The sequence below is a fragment of the Typha latifolia genome, chromosome 9 (genome assembly GCF_019914945.1).
Source record: "Typha latifolia isolate L0001 chromosome 9, TyphaL0001v2, whole genome shotgun sequence".
Lineage (NCBI taxonomy): Eukaryota > Viridiplantae > Streptophyta > Magnoliopsida > Poales > Typhaceae > Typha > Typha latifolia.
This window is the reverse complement of record NC_133094.1, coordinates 1,694,235-1,712,640: the sequence shown is the minus strand read 5'-3', so window position 1 is coordinate 1,712,640 and position 18,406 is coordinate 1,694,235. Positions and strand designations below refer to the sequence as shown.

The 18,406-nt window shown below is 37.8% G+C and overlaps 5 protein-coding genes across 5 annotated transcripts; 4 read left to right on the top strand and 1 right to left on the bottom strand.

The window, feature by feature from the left end:
• The first annotated feature begins 992 nt into the window (after positions 1-992).
• On the top strand, positions 993-2,032 carry LOC140795803 (putative germin-like protein 2-1). Its single transcript, XM_073148589.1, has 2 exons — positions 993-1,169; positions 1,334-2,032. Exons 1-2 carry the CDS (start codon positions 1,058-1,060, stop codon positions 1,882-1,884), a joined length of 663 nt encoding a protein of 220 aa, XP_073004690.1. The 5' UTR covers positions 993-1,057; the 3' UTR covers positions 1,885-2,032.
• A 1,672-nt stretch (positions 2,033-3,704) lies between these two features.
• LOC140794655 (putative germin-like protein 2-1) lies at positions 3,705-4,756 on the top strand. Its single transcript, XM_073146776.1, has 2 exons — positions 3,705-3,896; positions 4,060-4,756. Exons 1-2 carry the CDS (start codon positions 3,785-3,787, stop codon positions 4,608-4,610), a joined length of 663 nt encoding a protein of 220 aa, XP_073002877.1. The 5' UTR covers positions 3,705-3,784; the 3' UTR covers positions 4,611-4,756.
• Positions 4,757-6,591: 1,835 nt separating this feature from the next.
• LOC140795657 (putative germin-like protein 2-1) lies at positions 6,592-7,504 on the top strand. The gene is made up of 2 exons (XM_073148346.1): positions 6,592-6,697; positions 6,942-7,504. The coding sequence occupies exons 1-2, from the start codon at positions 6,592-6,594 to the stop codon at positions 7,502-7,504; spliced, it is 669 nt and encodes a 222-aa protein (XP_073004447.1).
• A 171-nt stretch (positions 7,505-7,675) lies between these two features.
• On the bottom strand, positions 7,676-12,203 carry LOC140795656 (imidazoleglycerol-phosphate dehydratase 3, chloroplastic-like). Its single transcript, XM_073148345.1, has 8 exons — positions 11,673-12,203; positions 11,076-11,200; positions 10,837-10,941; positions 10,220-10,312; positions 9,446-9,520; positions 8,831-8,893; positions 8,461-8,570; positions 7,676-8,028 (listed from the first exon to the last, which is right to left on the bottom strand). The coding sequence occupies exons 1-8, from the start codon at positions 11,908-11,910 to the stop codon at positions 8,001-8,003; spliced, it is 837 nt and encodes a 278-aa protein (XP_073004446.1). The 5' UTR covers positions 11,911-12,203; the 3' UTR covers positions 7,676-8,000.
• A 1,765-nt stretch (positions 12,204-13,968) lies between these two features.
• On the top strand, positions 13,969-15,119 carry LOC140795158 (uncharacterized). The gene is made up of 2 exons (XM_073147574.1): positions 13,969-14,332; positions 14,466-15,119. The coding sequence occupies exons 1-2, from the start codon at positions 14,156-14,158 to the stop codon at positions 14,955-14,957; spliced, it is 669 nt and encodes a 222-aa protein (XP_073003675.1). The 5' UTR covers positions 13,969-14,155; the 3' UTR covers positions 14,958-15,119.
• Positions 15,120-18,406: the final 3,287 nt, after the last annotated feature.

The window sequence follows — 18,406 nt, the reverse complement described above, 5'->3', positions numbered from 1 at the left end:
TACTACTCTTTTCTGCTCTTCCTTACCGTCACCCCTCTTCTGCTCTCTTAGTAGAGCATCCGTTTGGAGAAACTAAGGAAGATGAACCTAGTAGAGCCCAACCTACCTGTTAAGCCAAGTTTGGTCCCACCTAGCCTGAGCCTGCTCTTTCACGGGCTAATAGGTGATAACGTGTTAGACTATTCTAACTCAGTCCGATCCACTTGTGAGTAGGTTGGTAAACAGAGTGCATAATTTGATTAACACAATGGGCTCAATTCGGTCCGTTGGATGATCGCCTCTATCTTCTCTCACCCAACATTTTTAGCTAGGAGAGAGGAGAGGAGGGGGAAAACAAAATTTAAAAAAAAAAAAAAAGAAAAGAAAAAGGAAAAGAAAATCTTGGCTCGGCCTGTTTGCTAGGGCTGATAGGGACGCAAGGGCGGGTGCAATGCGACAGCGATAATCTTAGCCCATATATATATATATATATATATATATATATATATATCTTAGCATGCAGAGAAGTTGGCCACAAATACGTAGACGTCATATAACATTAAAATGTTCTAGTCCATGATTAAGTCGTAGGCTTGCAAGATACGTAAAGGATTGTTAAGGACGGCTTAGAAGAGGTAAACAAGATAAGGTGAAGAATGGTGAACTTTAAATTCATCTTATTCCAACTCTTTGGGTGACAAAGTCGCGCAAACATAAGATATAATTAATAATGACGTAGTTGATTACAACTAAATCAAAGCATTAGACATAGTCTTTCTTTCATAAAAACACGTATAGTACATCATATTGGTTCTCCGCCTCACAGCAAAGGACTACTTCAACAACGATAGAAACGAGTCATATCTAATAGTGCAATACCATTAATTTCAAACACTAACCTAACTCCTTAAAGACTCTTTCGTGTTTCCACATGAAATATTGAACATTTCAATGCTTACGACTTATTTAAGAGACAAGGAGAGAATTTGAAACCTATATATACCCATCTCCACTTTGCCATTTTATCATCAACCAGAGCTCCAAATTAAAGCCACCTTCAATTAATCCACAAATTAAGATGGCTGGCTACCTTGTCCTCTTTGCTCTACTCGCCATTACTTCCCCTCTTGCACTTGCCACTGATCCTAACCAACTCCAAGACTTCTGCGTCGCAGATAATATGTCTAAAGGTAAATGTTATAGTAGTCATCCAGCGAGTATTTCTTTTAAGTGGAATTTTTAAATGAATAATATATATCTTATCGATTTTGAGCTCTCTGTTTATATAAAATTTTGTTAGATTACTTTAAGTTAACTCAACTCAGCGTGTGATCTGATTGTCGAATTTTTGCAGTGTTTGTCAATGGAGTCGTCTGCAAGGACCCAAAGTGCGTCACCGCCGATGACTTCTTCTTCGGAGGCCTCGACAAGCCGGGGAACACCATGAACCCCGTCGGGTCCAAGGTGACTCCGGTCAACGTAGCCCAGATCGCCGGGCTGAACACCTTGGGCATATCATTAGCCCGTATTGACTTCGGTCACAAGGGTCAAAACCCCCCTCACACCCACCCTCGTGCCACCGAGATCCTCACAGTGTTGGATGGCACTCTCTTGGTTGGATTCGTAACATCTAACCCGGATAACAAGCTGTTCACTAAGACCCTCAACAAGGGAGATGTGTTCGTTTTCCCACAAGGATTGATTCATTTCCAGATGAACATTGGCGAGACGAATGCAGTGGCCTTGGCAGCCTTGAGCAGCCAAAACCCCGGTGTGATCACCATCGCCAATGCCGTCTTCGGGTCGAAGCCGCCGATCTCCGACGACGTTCTTGCGAAGGCGTTCCAGCTTGACAAGAAGACTGTAGACTGGCTTCAGGCTCAGTTCTGGATGGATAACAACTAAAGCTACGAATAACTTGCTAAAAATTGTGCTGTTTTACTAATCATGTACTTGTTGTTGTTCTTTAGATCTCTTTACTTCATGAGAAAGAGGTGTAATACCAGTATGTGATCTGAATAAAATTGATACTAAATCGGATATGCTTTAAATACTTCTAGATTTATATGGTTGCAGGATTGTTTTGAGCAATTTACATGAGTCTACGCCAGAATAAGTCTCTAATAAGTAGTAAAGTTTTCGATTAAATAATTTCTACACCGTACCTTTGATGAAAATTGAAAATAACTACATTCGCTTGAATTTTTGACTGAATTGCAAGAGTTAGGCTTTCTAAAATTAAAGAGAGACGATGTTTTCAATTTGATACGGTTTGGAGTTCTTCTAAATTTATATGGCTGGAAGGATTGTCATGAGCACTTTATATGAGTCTACTACGTCAGAATAAGTATGCAGAAAAAATTGTATTAAATAAATTTTACATCCTTTACTTTCCAGAAAATTAATCACTTTATTCTCTTAAAAGTTGGAAGTTTTGACTGAATTGCAAGAGTTAGGTTTTCTAATGGTAAAGAATGATAGATGTTTTTATCATAAAAGTATTTTCAATCTGAACCATTAACTTGATTCTAAGGCTGTCTGTTTTGAGATTAAAGTAAAATTTAGAATAGCTATTCTACATTTTTACTCTTAAGATTATACCTACAATGAAGGGTCGGCTACCGCAGAACCCATAGGAGTCCATGGACAACAATGAAGGTGAGATGCGGAAAATAAGGGAAATAAAAAAAAGGAGACTGACGCGTTATATTTTTATTATTTACAAATTGAGGCTTGTAAAATAGCGGATATATATAGAAAATATTTTAGATTATATTTGAACTAATATCGTAAGAATATTTTATAAATATTTTATTTTTAAAATAACTAAAATGCTCTTAGTATTACTTAGTTGAAGATATTTTTATAATTTTCTAAATATAATTAACTTAACTCAGATAATTAATTAAGTTTAACTAACAGATCTAATGATATGGTATTTTTTTCATATTCATTAAATTTATAAGATTTAATTTATAAATAGTGAAAATATAAAGTGTAAACTATAATTTATTAAAAGACATAATATTATATATAAATTATTTAAAGAAATAAAAAAGAAATCCTAGCAGAGTCGGTCTGTTAGTTCAGACGGGTACGCAAGGGTGGATCCCAATGTGACATCCGTCAACTTAGCCTAGATTTGTGCAACATCTAGTGGCCAATTTGAAAATGTTATGTCGTACTCATATACTTATATTAGCATAATTAGAAGTTGACCACAAATACGTATACGTCCTAATCCTTGATTAGGTCGCAGGTTAATTTGCAGACAAGTAAAAGATTGTTTAAGGACGGCTTAGAACTGGTAAACAAAATTAGGTGAAGAAGCTACCTGAAGGCGTTAACTTATGTTATATAGTTCCAAAATCTTAGAACAGTGAATTTATATTCACATAATTCCAACTCTTTGGATGACAAAGTCCCGGTTGCAAACATAAGATATAATAAATGACGTAACTGAGTACAACTAAGTCTGAGCATTAGACATAGTCTTCCTTTCATAAATATACGTACAGTTGATCGTATCGGTTCTCCTTTTCCACCTCACAATTGTGGACTACTACAACAACGGCAGAAACGAATCGTATCTAATAATGCAGGATCATATTAATTGCGAACACTAACCTAACTCCATAGACTCTTCCGTGTTTCCACATGAAATATTGAATATTTCAATGCTTACTACGTACTAAAGAGACCAAGTCGAGAACTTGAAATCTATATAAACCCATCTCCACTTTGCCATTTTATCATCAACCAGAGCTCCAAAGTAAAGCCACCTTCAATTCATCCACAAATTAAGATGGCTGGCTACTTTGTTCTCTTTGCTCTACTCGCCATTACTTCCCCTCTTGCACTTGCCACTGATCCTAACCAACTCCAAGACTTCTGCGTCGCAGATAATATGTCTAAAGGTAAATGTTATAGTAGTCATCCAGCGAGTATTTCTTTTAAGTGGAATTTTTATATGATACTATATATCTTGTCGATTTTGAGCTATCTGTTTATATAAAATTTTGTTAGATTACTTTAAGTTAACTCAACTCAGCGTGTGATTTGCTTGTCGAATTTTTGCAGTGTTTGTCAATGGAGTCGTCTGCAAGGACCCAAAGTGCGTCACCGCCGATGACTTCTTCTTCGGAGGTCTCGACAAGCCGGGGAACACCATGAACCCCGTCGGGTCCAAGGTGACTCCGGTCAACGTAGCCCAGATCGCCGGGCTGAACACCTTGGGCATATCATTAGCCCGTATTGACTTCGGTCACAAGGGTCAAAACCCCCCTCACACCCACCCTCGTGCCACCGAGATCCTCACAGTATTGGACGGCACTCTCTTGGTTGGATTCGTAACATCTAACCCCGATAACAAGCTGTTCACTAAGACCCTCAACAAGGGAGATGTGTTCGTTTTCCCACAAGGGTTGATTCATTTTCAGATGAACATTGGCGAGACGAATGCAGTGGCATTGGCAGCCTTGAGCAGCCAAAACCCCGGCGTGATCACCATTGCCAACGCCGTCTTCGGGTCGAAGCCGCCGATCTCTGACGACGTGCTAGCGAAGGCGTTCCAGGTTGACAAGAAGACTGTAGACTGGCTTCAGGCTCAGTTCTGGATGGATAACAACTAAATCTAAAAATTGTGCTGTTTTACTTACTATGTACTTGTTGTTGTTCTTTGGATCTCTTTACTTCATGAGAAAGAGGTGTAATACCAGTATGTGATCTGAATAAAATTGATATTAAATTGGATATGCTTTAAATACTTCTAGATTTATATGATTGCAGGATTTGTTTTGAGCAAGTTACATTACTTTGATCGTTAGTATAGCCACATTCCCTAGCAACACTATCCTCTCCTCTCCTCTCCTCTCCTCTCTTTCGATCGGTATTTTACCTCTCCTCTCTCCTTCCCTGGATCCCCTTCCTCCCCCAACCATCATCTGCCCTCAACTCCTCTCTCGTTGGCGCTGCCACCGTCCATACCTGCATCGGTTCCCACTTGCCTCTCTACTCCTCACTGCGTCCCGCCTCCTCCCCTCCCCGGCCTTCTACGTTACCGACGTCTACCGTGGACCTCGTCGTCTCTGTCGTTGTCCACGTTTTAGTTGTTTGCGCCGAGGGAGGTGGACCATGCCTAGATCCCCTTCTCGCCCTCCTGCCTCGCCGCCGCTTGCACCGGACACCGTGGACCTTGGCTACCCTGGTCCTAGCCCTCCAAAACGCAAGCTGCCGTCGCTCTGCCTATACTTTGCCCGAGGATGTAATCAGCCCACTGTCGCCGTTCCTCTTTTCTTCTTTGTCGTTTGCTTATTCTCGGATTCACAGGTTTTGCTCAAATGGAGCCTTTCTCCCATGGACTCTGTTTTGATGTGCCTAAGTAGTGCAGCCGTGATGGGCCAAGCGGGAGACTTTGATTCAGAGCTTTGCTTTATCCCCCTCCTTTTCTTTATGCATGAGTGCTTGTTGTTGTTCATATGGTGCTAAAATTATAGTTATGTCTTTAATACAGTTAATTATGAAGCTCGTTCTTAGAATTCTTATCCTATTTCCTCTCTGTTTTTATGTATCAAATTGTAATTGGTTGACAAAATTAATAACATGATCAGTCTTGATGATTGTTTTTTTTATAGGGATTATTTTGAGCAATTTACATGAGCCTACGTCATAATAAGTCTCTAATAAGTAGTAAATTTTTTTTTTAAATTATATTTACCCCCTACTTTTGATGAAAAATGAAAATAACTATATTCTCTTGAATTTTTGACTGAATTGTAAGAGCTAGGCTTTCTAAAGTTAAAGAGAGATGATGTTTATTTATTTATTTTTATTATGAAAGTGTTCTCAATTTGAACGAAAGTCACTTTAATCCTCTGAATCGTTTTTTAATTTGTATTATTAAGTCATTAAAATTTAGTGACACAAAATAAAAGCTTAGTTACTTTCGTCCAAAGTATGGGGGTTACTGATTCCATTATGCATATAAATAAAGGTTGTAGGTTCTAATTAGATGCAACAATGATCCTTCCATCATTATTAACATGAGTGAGATGTTGCTATGTCACTTACTAGGAAGAAATTTATAAAAGATCTTGGGTATATCTTGGATATTTTGTTTAAAGCCGCCGTCGCTTCCGTCGCCGCCAAAAAAAAGATCTAGAGAGTTAAATAAGAAAAGAAAATTCTAAATCTTTGAAATTGCAATGTGCTTATTTTGTCAACAGGTGTACCATTTCATGGGAGGATAAGCACTGGTTTAGTGAAATGGATGATGACCTAATTCCATTAAGCATAAGAATTTTTTAATATAAATGAATTCTTAAAAATTATTCTAATCTGGTTGTGTAGAGTATTTCCATCTCATTGCTTGCAAAGACTAATGTAGTGGATAATAAGAAACAGAAAGATAACTAATGGAACCACTAATTCGCATACTAAACTACTATTATACATTGCATGCATTGGAAAATAACATGACTAATTAATAAGTGCATGCCTACACAAGCTCCAAAATTTACCCACTTCCCTCTTGATCTATAAATATCCATCTCCATATATCATTAAGTAGTTCTACAATCAATATAGTTCGTTTGCTAGCTTAGAACGAAGCAAATGGCTGCCCTTTTCCTCCTTTTACTGGCACTCACTTCACCTCTTGCACTTGCTTCTGATCCTAGTCCTCTTCAAGACTTTTGTGTTGCTGATGAGATGTCTCCTGGTAAACGCAACCAGATGTAAACTATGTAGATTATAGCACATATTCGTCAATAGGAGTGACTAAGATAATCAAATCCTTCGAGTTCAGCTAAAGTTCAGATTGATTAAATCGCGAATAAATTTATATAAAGTTTGCAAGCTATCATTTGTAGTTTAAAGGTTATTCGTTAAGACTCAAGTCTAGTAACTGGTGCAATTATCGAGTCTATGAAATCTTATATCATGTCACCTTATTCACTCTTGAGCTTTCCTTGCAGTGTTTGTCAATGGATTCGTCTGCAAGGATCCAAAGCTCGCCGCTGCTGATGACTTCTTCTTCTCCGGCCTCGACAAGCCAGGCAACACGATGAACCCAGTCGGATCCAAGGTGACTGCAGTCAACGTAGCCCAGATTGCAGGACTCAACACCCTTGGCATATCTCTGGCTCGCATAGACTTTGCACCTAATGGCCTCAACCCTCCTCACACCCACCCCCGGGCTACCGAGATCCTTGTGGTCTTGGAAGGGGTACTCCTCGTCGGTTTTGTTACCTCGAACCCTGATAACAAGCTCTTTGCGAAGGCTCTCAACAAAGGCGATGTCTTCGTCTTCCCTGAAGGGCTCATCCACTTCCAGTTCAACAATGGTGCAATGCCTGCCGTGGCCTTGTCAGGTTTGAGTAGCCAGAACCCTGGAGTGATCACAATAGCTAATGCAGTGTTTGGTTCTAAGCCACCCATCTCTGATGAAGTGCTAGCCAAGGCATTTCAGCTGGATAAGAAGACTGTGGACTGGTTACAGGCTCAGTTCTGGATGAGCAACAGCTAAAGAAATGTGTGAGAAGTGCACTCTTAAAGCATTATAGACTATATGAATAACGTGCACTCTTAAAGCACATATGCATAGGTAATGAAATGAAGGAAGCTTATTCTGAAGGGCTGATTTATTTCAGCAGTTGGCAAAGGAACCACAGTAAGAGCAGTGACCGTTGCTAAAAGATTATTGGAAAGAAAACACAGGCCATCGTTTATTAGAACAGTGACCCAAAATCTTCACATAGTATTATTCTCTCAGATATTTACAAGAACTCTAAGAATATTGTCAGAGTGGAAGAAATGTTCTCTAGCATAGTTAAAGCAACAAAAATTGCAGATACTTCTACAGTCTCATTTAAAGCTATCTGGCCTCATTGCTTTCTTCAAACTACTAGACCTGTCTATAAAGGTTCTTCAATCACCTTCTGTCTGTTGCAGATAGTAGCCGGCCATTCTCTCTCCTTTTTCTCTCTAAGAAACCTTCTTTGTATTCCATTGGAGGCAACGTTTTACGCCCGTGACAGAACTCCCTTTGAGCTGCGAATATGAAATGATGTACAATATTAGAAGTAAAATTGAATATTACTATTTTTCTGGTACTTCTATATCAGTATATTATCAAGTTTAAATATAGTATAAAACCATATACAGATTTTCTGTCAATGAAGATTGTAACCATTACACTGTGTCATGGTCGTGGCTCCTAGGAATACACGAAAATATAGTCTCTCTTTGTATCTGGCCTCTATTTGTATCCATGGTGAGAGGATTTTTTTCTCTGTGATCTTCGGAAGGTGCAGTTATAGCCAGATTAGTTGCTTCTTTTGTTCTTCATTCATTAATCAGTTTTAGAATTCAAATATCTAATATAACCAGAAAATAATAGCGAATACCCATTATAATAGCATATACCAAAATTAAGCAGAGCAATATTGTCATCCAAAGTTCAAGAGATCATTGCCAACAAACCTGGGCACAGTCCCACGCCGACGCAAGTCATATTCTGTCGCCTGTCGAAGAGCTCTCGCAAATGCCTTGAAGGTTGCCTCAATGATATGGTGCGAGTTTTTCCCAGCAAGCTTTTATCCAAAATATAATTTAGAAAGTAAACTTGAGTCAGACTTTAGAGATCCCATGCTCTTTGAAGATCAAACATGTTGCTATTCAAAAATGATAATACATGCTCAGACATTGGAGGCACATGTAACTTCACAGTTGCTCACCTTTTGCACCATCTTAAGTTCTTAACAAAGCCAGAGTGTCAGTTAATTAAACATATATGTCAAACAGTCATGATCAATGAAAGATTAAATTCCTACTGAACATCTGTAGTCATCACCTGACGGATGTGAAGCGTCATCCCAGATGTGTTCACTAATGACTGGAAAAAGTGCTCCACTAGCTGAAGACGATGAAGAATATATTAGTTAAAGTATAAATGTACAATATTATACTGACAGAGCTCTGCAAAATATAATTCCTACTAGAAGATTAAACTAAAGACTAGAAAGTAGAAATATTGTTCAATGAAGAAAAAAACTTCACTAAACCAAGGTGTTACAATGAGGAATATCCTGTGATCAGAACATTAGAAGTCTAATATGAAGCACATTTCAGAAGGCTCTACCTGAATTACATAATTATATTGTAAAGTTCAAATGTTACTTAGCTTGTCACTGAGAATTCACAGTATGGAATATTTCATTACTTCTATTCTTTCAAATGTTCTATATCATAAAAAATGAGTGCCTAGATATTAAATTGCACCACTCGGTTTGAACGTAACGCTATCTGTGGTTTCATATGCCACCATATCAAGAGTGAGCAGAACCACAAGACCAAGTGAACTCAAAGAAAAAGTGAAACTTGTGAGTATTGGTATTGCACACCAATTTGACAATAAAGCAAACAAATGCAACAATAAATGTATATTAAAAGAATTTTTCAGAATTACCTGTGTGTCATATGTGCCAACCCTTTCAGTTGGGATACTCAAACCACAACTCAAATGAGGGCGACCAGATAGATCCTGCATTAAAATGACCTTAGCAACCAAAAGGTCCAAAACATGTAGATATCACAAAGAGTTCTCTTATGACATAATCAATCACACACAAATATAATAAAGGAAAACATAATATCCAGATCATGAAATTCCATGTTCTTGTGCAGTTCTGCCAGATGGTAATCGTTCCTGACAATGTTCAGTGCCAAATGTTGCAAAGTCATCAGTGGTCATGCATATGGATGTAGGCAAAACACCCACAGAATAGGATGTCTAAGAACTGCACATGTTCCTCAATAACTTAGACGAGAATAGAAAGTCAAGTAACTTTATTTCTTATCCACCAGTACAATCAGCTTTTATAAGCACCTATTACATACTAGAACTGAGGCTGACATCCAAAGGAGGATCCCACATTACGTAAAGAAAATGCATCAAGAGGTCCATGAAAGAAAGCCGTAGTGTACATGAATCAGAAAAACAGGAAAGGAGTGACATGAGGACATGCTTCCATGCTTTTAGCTGCCACGACAGTAACTTTTAACATGCTTAGACACTAACACAGAGATAAAGAAGTAAAACTATAGTACAAGGACCAAGTTTTGCAAATAAGGTGGTGCTGAAAATTGAATCATGCATTCATGCGTGTGCATATACACATAGAAGTGAAAAAAAGAAAGGCAACAAGGTACTTCTAGTCTTCTGGTCAATTCACAAGCCTACCAGTATAACCTCAACAGCAGCTTCATCAAGTGGCGCTGAAAAGTGACCAAACCGGTTAATTCCTTTCCTATCTCCAAGTGCTTGAAGTAGAGCCTGCACAAAACAATGTAAAAATCCTCAAACCTCTTCTTTTGTTAAAAAATATAGCGTAGATGTACAGCCCAGATTAAATTTTAGTAGGATTGAGAAGGCTATCATTTCTGACAGTCCATCTGATGTCAACTAAAATAAAGATAACCTTCTATGTGACAAGCAAGACAAACTAGGTAAGTGAAGGGCTTTTCTTTAAACTCAAAGATACCTGGCAGTAGAACTAAACCTTGTCAGCTGCAATTTTAGGTTATACAAACCAAGAAGCAAATGTCTCAAAAACATTTTATGAAATTAACATGGCAGTTTCTGGAAGCAGAGTAAGTGGCACTACTCCTATAAAAGAATTATATTAATCTCCAAGGTGCAAATGAAAGAAAGCACAATGATATACAATCAAAACAATCTGTCCTTAGAGTGAATGAACACCTAGAAGCAGAATATTTCACATTCTCAGAGTAAAACTGTACTGCACAAAGCATAGACTGCAAAACAGAAAGAATGGAGATTTTCGAATGTTAAAATACCGATCCAATTGCAAGAGCAACATCTTCATTTGTATGATGGTCATCAATATGTGTGTCACCAGATGCCTTCACGTACACATCAAACAGTCCATGTGATGCCAATTGCTACAATATTCAAGCCTTATGTTATTAAGCTAGTTCAGACCGATAAAGACATCAAAATTCCTTACTTTCAGTTTGAAACTAATGAGAGAATGCAGCCAAATTTCCATGGTCTCTGAAAACTAATAATAACTCACATCCAGCATATGATCCATGAATGGTATTCCAGTACTGCAATCAGCAATTCCCGAGCCATCAAGGTTAATCTTTATATGCACATTTGTCTCCTTTGTGACTCTTCTAACCTCTCCAATCCGAGATGCTGAAAATGCCATGAACTTCTAGAATGAGAATTACATAGTGGCGTCATCAATTTCCAAGAACAAAAGTGATCAGTATATCAGTAGGCACTAAAAAGTAAAACTTCCTAAGATGACAATTTCAGCACATCAAGAGAATATAGAAGTTAAAGAATCACAAGTGCCCTTAACAGATTCCAGAATAAGAAACTTTCGCATAATATGAAATGCATAAAATTGAGAAACGATTAGACTACATAGAAAGTAATATAATGTTTCCATCCAATTAACCATAATCTTGAATAGTAGAATCACAGTACCGTCTATCTACTACTAATTCGCAAGAGAGATTAATTAGAATCCCAAAAACGCTATTTTTAAAAATTAGTACAGCTAAAAGCGGCCAATATGCAATAAAGATCCGAACTTTCAACCAGAATCCTAAAAGTATCACATGCCTGACAAAAAAAAAAGATAACTTTGCGTAGGAATTACCTGGAAGTTCCTGGGTAATGATCGGGACGCTGTTCCCTCCGCCGCCATTAGAAGAGAGAGCAGCCATTGAGACGGTTCTTGGCTTCCAAGATAGCGGACGAGCACAAAGGCGAGAACTTGGACGCGGGTAAGACAAGGGAAGAGCGTGAGAGATCCTATCCCTAAAAATCTCTAGGGTTTCAAGAGGACGGTTTGGGGCGGTAGAAGAAGGGCTGGAGAGGCGCAATATAGTGCTCATTAAGGGCGCAGCAAAGAATGGGGCGATGTAGGAAGAAATGAATGACAGGAGGCGGATATGCGGCGGAGCAACGACGGCGACGGTGGATGCGGCGGCGCGAGGAGGGATGAGCGGGGAAGGAGACAGAGTGGCTTCTGGTGGGGGGAGTTGGGGGTTGAGAGATGGAGATCGAGGAGGATATTTTCGAGGTAAAAGATTATGCCAACCATCTGATCTTTGATCGGACGGTTATTAATACTTCTTCATTTTTTCTTAACCATAATAAAGAAGATTTTAGCTTTCAATTTCTTCCTATTTGATATATTTTCATTTCACACCCTACACGATATGTTTATTACTTTTAACAGTTAACACCCTGCCATTTTATTATTCGATTCTTATTTTCTTCTCTTTTTTTTTATATTAGAATTCGAGTCTTATCTTTTTAAAATACCAAAAGAACGCCAATTACATTATTTTATTATAATTTTCTTTTCTTCTTATAAATTATGGGCTCATAAATTATTCTGAAAGAAAATAATCATTCATTCTCTCGTTATATAAATTGAACAACTGAACTAACCTTCTTAAAATAATAAACTACAAAAATTAAATCACGTGCATATAACAATATGCTCGGGATGGAAAAATAAACCTTAAAAAAAATCCTCTTTCTATATATTAATCACAAAGATGTTTATATTATCTAAAAGATGGTCTGTGATTATCTTAAGCTCTTATAATTGTTGGAAAGCAAAAGGAGCTATTCTAATGGGAGAAAAACCTTACTATATATAGAATTAAGAATTTTTTTAGAGGAATGTGGATAGAGATGCATTGATGAGAACAGTTGGAGTAGATATCCCAACTTTAAAAACCACAGATTTAAAATATATAGGTGGCGAGTTTGTGATCAGGTTGAGTGGATGTGTAAAGATATGCATGCTTACTTTTCCAATTTGATGCACTTAAATTGAGCTGGGTGTTGGATATCAACATAAAAGTTATTTGCATTAAATACTCAAATTAACACTGACTTTAATGTCTAATGGAGTCCAAATCAATCCACCCACCCTCATTCAACTTGTAACCCAATCTTAATTAACACCTTTTAATGTCATAATGGACAAATTAATTGTTCAAATTGATTGGATTTATTGGAATCAATCCGTTTTGGACAGGTGATCCAACCACCTCACAAACCCACATTGACTTGTAGGCAGCCAAGTGTGAGTCCTTGACAGGCAAAAAGATATTGTATGATCTCAAAAGTGAAAAATCCCCTCATTGTGGGAATTCCATATGGTGGATTCACACTCTTTGTTGATGCCCCCTTAATTAATTCCATAATTTCAGGGGTTAAGGGTCTCAAACTCCTAATTAATTGCACAGTGACTGGAAGAGGAAAAGACTGGATGGAATTAATGCTTGTGTGTAGATTGGAGAAGTTTAAATGGGCCCAATCCAACAGTGAATAGACCTCAAGGATTTATTAGGAAACAAAATTGATTTTTACTTCCTTTGTCAAGTAACTACAAGCCCAAGATTTGCTATTCTAGGCCATAGGGGTAAAATTATAATAAAAAATAATATAGTAGGGATTATTAAGGGGCAAGAATATCTTGTTACATAGGACATCATACTTATCGGCATTATTTAAAAAGAATCTAACAATGATCAACCTATAAACATTAAGATTAATATAAATTGTCTAATGGAGCATGGTTTAAGAGCATTGTTATAGTTATATATATATATATATATATATATATATATATATCAGAAACTAATGATTTAATAAAAACAAACCTAACAAAAGACTGAAAATTATTTTATATGAATTATTTTTTGATCCCTGCCACACGTGTATCAGTAAAGCAAATATTTATTTTTAATTATTATAATCTCAAATCATCACCAACATATATGGGTTTCGTTGATTCATTCCACACCCTCCACTGCACTCCAAATAAATAGTAGTTAAAGCCACCCTAACTACTTTGTAGCATTAATTAGTCAATCATCTAATAACAGGTCTATTTATCCTATATCAATATGCCCACAGAAAAGTATCCCATTAATTATGTCATAACTACTATTCCATCCCGTTAATTATCTCATAACTACTGTTCCATTCCCTTGTACTTCTATATAAAAAGAGGCGCCTCATTTGGCCACTCCCCCAAACTCGAGACTCGTATTAGCACCCCCCTGCTTCGTCTTCTCGTTCGAGGTTGTGAGCTTGGGGAGGAGTTCGAGATTGCTAATGGCGGCGGAGGTGAGCTCGGTGGCGAGGGTGATGAGGGGAATTAGGGAGGAAGGCGAAGGGAAGAGGGAGTTGGTGACGAGAGATTTGCTTGGGGGAGGAGATTTGATGGGGGATAGAGAGGTCGATCTTGAGATGAAGGTTCCTTCTGGATGGGAGAGGCAACTTGATCTCATGGTACTTTCTGATCTAAATCTCTATCTCTATTTTCTTGTGAGAATTTTGTCAGTTTTGTGAAATTTCTTCGAAAAAGATCGAATTTTGCTACGATTTTTTTTTTAATAAAAAAGATCGCATCTTTTTTATGCAGACGGGGAAGACCAACCTCACCCCTCGCCGTCATCTCCACCTCCAAGACCTCAACCTCCTCCCCCCTTCTCCTCTTCCAAACCCCTCCGCTGCCGACGCCAACCGCTTCCCGGCCGACTCCTACACGCTCGACAAGGTCCGCTCCGCCCTCGAGCGCTTCGCCGGCGCTCCGCGTGTACGAGTCAGCCTCCCCCGATCCGACGGCTCTCCTTCACCGTCCTCGTCCTCTTCCATCACCACCTCCGCCTCCGCTCCTCCCAAGCGCGGCCGGTCTCCGACGGCGGAGATGCGGGCCGCGGCGTGCGGCACGTGTCTCACGTACGTGCTCATCACCGCGGTGGACCCCAGGTGCCCGAGGTGTGAGTCGCACGTGCCGATTCTACTCGACCAAGAGAGGAAGGAAGAGGAGGAGGAGGAGGAGAAGAAGAAGAAGAAGAAGAAGAAGAAGAAGCCGCGGATTGATCTCAACTCCGCCAGCGACGAAATTGCATAGAGAAATTATTAGAGAATAAATGAGGACTTAATTTTTTTTTTGTTTTTTTTTTGTTTATAGTATTAGAGTAGGATAGATGAGAGATATCAGAGATATGATAGTTTTCATATATAGTTTGTAAACATAATTTTCTTTATTGGAATTATTTTAGAATTAAAAGTACATGAATTACATGTCTCACTTTTTACTCTCTGTTTCCGTGTGTGTGTTGGTCGATGAAAAGTCAACAACCAAAAATTTTTGAACTCTCCGGAAGTCACTTTCCACTCTCTCTGTTGTTGTTGAATAGTGCCACATGAATAAATGCACAAAACCTCTCACCTAATACTTTTTGTGATTCTTAAACCAAAAGTAGATATCATTGCTAGCTACATTAAAGTTGCAGCTATTAATGCCTCTCTTCACAACTTCCCCAATTAATTTCTCTCCCAAATTAAGTGTTCTTGGTACACCTCCCCTATTTAATTGCTCCATCTCCAACTTTCGTCCTTAATTAAACTACATCCTTGTCACACTATTTAATGCATGTCGACTTATTACTCTCTACCTATGGATATCTTCTATTGCAAGCTTTTTATGGAATAAGTCATCTACTAGACTCTAGAACAGATGAATCATGAATGAGCCATTAATGCTTGGAGTTTATTTCTTTCCTACGCGTGAGTAATTAATGCACACCACGGTGGATTCAATCCAAAGACTAATCAGAGCTATAAATAAGTGAGGTAGACAATATGTGACAAAGTCTTATCTAGATATGAAACTCAAATGAGTTATTATATTATTGGTGAGTTATACACCTGCCTGCCACATGACGGAAGATTATTCTATAAAGAAAAAAAAAAGGTTAAATATATTTTACATAAGAGGCATTACTACAATACTTCTTTGTTTTCACAAATAGATGAAGTAATAATAATGATGATAATGATACTCTTAAGATAGGAGTAATGTTGGTGACAATGAGAGTGAGACAATAAAATAAAAGCCTTGGTATATTTGAAGAGAAAAAAAATATATTTATACAGAACTAAAGCAAAATTTAGCAGAACTGAGATCATAGGACATGGAAACAAAGGATAAACAAAGTGACATTAATACAGATTGCATTACAATGAGTCTTCAAACTTACTATTGAGGATTTAAACGAAATGATCAGATCGACATAATAATAATATGATACAAACTCATCCACACATCTAAGATCAACGATAACATCACAATAAAAAAAAAATCAGGATTAACTAAGCATGTCGAAATATAGTCAAGATGATGATGGGATAAGAAATAATATTACAACGAGCACCAACAACGGTCATCGAAAAGAAATGCAATAAGGTGGAATTCTATTACAGATTAGTTAAAATAGGATTGAATCAGAATTATCACAGAGTTGGAGTGAGCCTAAAATAAGTCTATTGATCCAACAAGGAGGAGAAGATATAACAAAGAAGATCATGGATGAGACTGTAATTGAGCTATAAGCACAATTACAAACACCATATTTGGATAAGAATGATATTTAGATCAGCCCAATATAATAAACAGGGTAGAAATGCAACATAGATAGAAGCTGTCTTACAAATAGGATAAAATCAGGATCATAATAGAGTTGAGGTGAGCACAGGGTAGAAATGCAACATAGGTAGAAACTGTCTTACAAATAGGATAAAAGCAGGATTATAATAGAGTTGAGGTGAGCTTAAAATAAGCAAATTAAAACAAAAACAAGGCAATGTCATGAATGAGAATTGAGATCATTATGAGGTGAATTTTAAAAAGAAAAGCTTGACTAAAATTTGTCAGGTTTCACCAGATACAAGAAGCCAACTTCCATGGTTCATCTTCTACCACAAGAAGTGAAGAATGTTCAGAGGAATACATCTAATTTTGTCAATGCATTTTCGAACCAACTATGTAAGATTTTGTAAATCAACTTGCTCAGTTTCCTCTGTTATTACAAGAAGCCAACTTCAATGTTGCTACATCATTCTCAATTCCTCAAAATCACCACAGGAAATTAATAGTGTAATTATCCAGCATTGCACAACAGAACCTAGATACAACTATTTTGCTCACTAAGAAGGCAGGGTAATAAGTAGACTTGTCTCTTAACCTAAAAATCATATCAAATTGACAAACTTCAAAAACTCATCACCCAACTTGTCTTCCATAGCAAACTCTTATAAGATCTCATTATGCTCACTAAGAAGAGGCAGGAAAGATCAGGAGAAAGAGAACAGGTAGACTTGCCCTCCATTATATGTTCTTAACCTAAAGATCATATCAAATTGATAATCTTTAAGAACTCTTCAACCAACTTATCTTTCATTACAAACTCTTAACCTACAAATCAAATCAAGTAATCAACATTGACAAACTTCAGGAACCCATTGCGTAACTTCTCTTCCAATATTTAATCTTGACCCTATAATTCACATCAACATTGACAAATTTCAGGAAACAGATGATACAATTTCTCTGTCAATATAACATCTTAACCTATAAATTAGATCGACAATGAGAAACTTCAAGAACTTATCACCAACTTATTCCATTACAAGATCTTACTTACAGATCTTATCAATGTTGGCAGACTCCAAAATGTACATCACTCAACCTTCAAGAATGAACTCTCATATTGATAAAAAAAAAGGAATGAACACTCAAATGCCTAGACAGTCTTGCATTGACAAAGAAAATACAAAATAGTAGTAGAAACAAATCAGAACAGATGATGCCAAGGGAAGGGAAAGAATAGCAAGAACTGGATTTAAATTATGCAAAGGTCAAAATTTGACCAATAAAAAGATGAGAGATTGAACAGATCTTGAAAAAAATCAAATTGATATGGAGGTGTATCTTAGAAAATTCATAGAGCAAAGCTCCCAATATCTTCACTTCTTTCACCACGAATAATCGATCGATACCAATACAAAGCCGTACATTAGAGGTGAAAGCTTGCTATCTGAACCTGTGTGTCCTTCGCTGTCATTTAACAATCAAAGTATTGCTCCACTTAAAATACATAATCCGTTGGATCACCGCCTTGGAATTTTAGAAAGTCCAATCGTGCAGTTCTCTCCCAAATAGCATTGTCCGGTTCGTGAAAGATGTTTGGTTCAGGTCTGAACCTTTGTGCATGTTGATCTCCTTCTCTAAATTCTCGAGCACATCCATCACCATCTCCGAAGGGATCAACCTCATCCTCAAAGTACTAATCCTCCTCATCGACGAAGCACACTGGTGCCGCTCGCCTCTCAGGTTCCACCACCGCCGGTCTTGGGTTTTATAATGAAGGTGGGGGATGATGTGTAGGCATAGGTAAAAGATGATCATTGACACTAACATGTCGCACTTGGACCTATTGGGTATCGGTTCAATGTGGTCCCACCGCTGGTCCTTCTTGGGGCATCGATCTTCGTAGAGGAGATGACGAAGCTGATCGA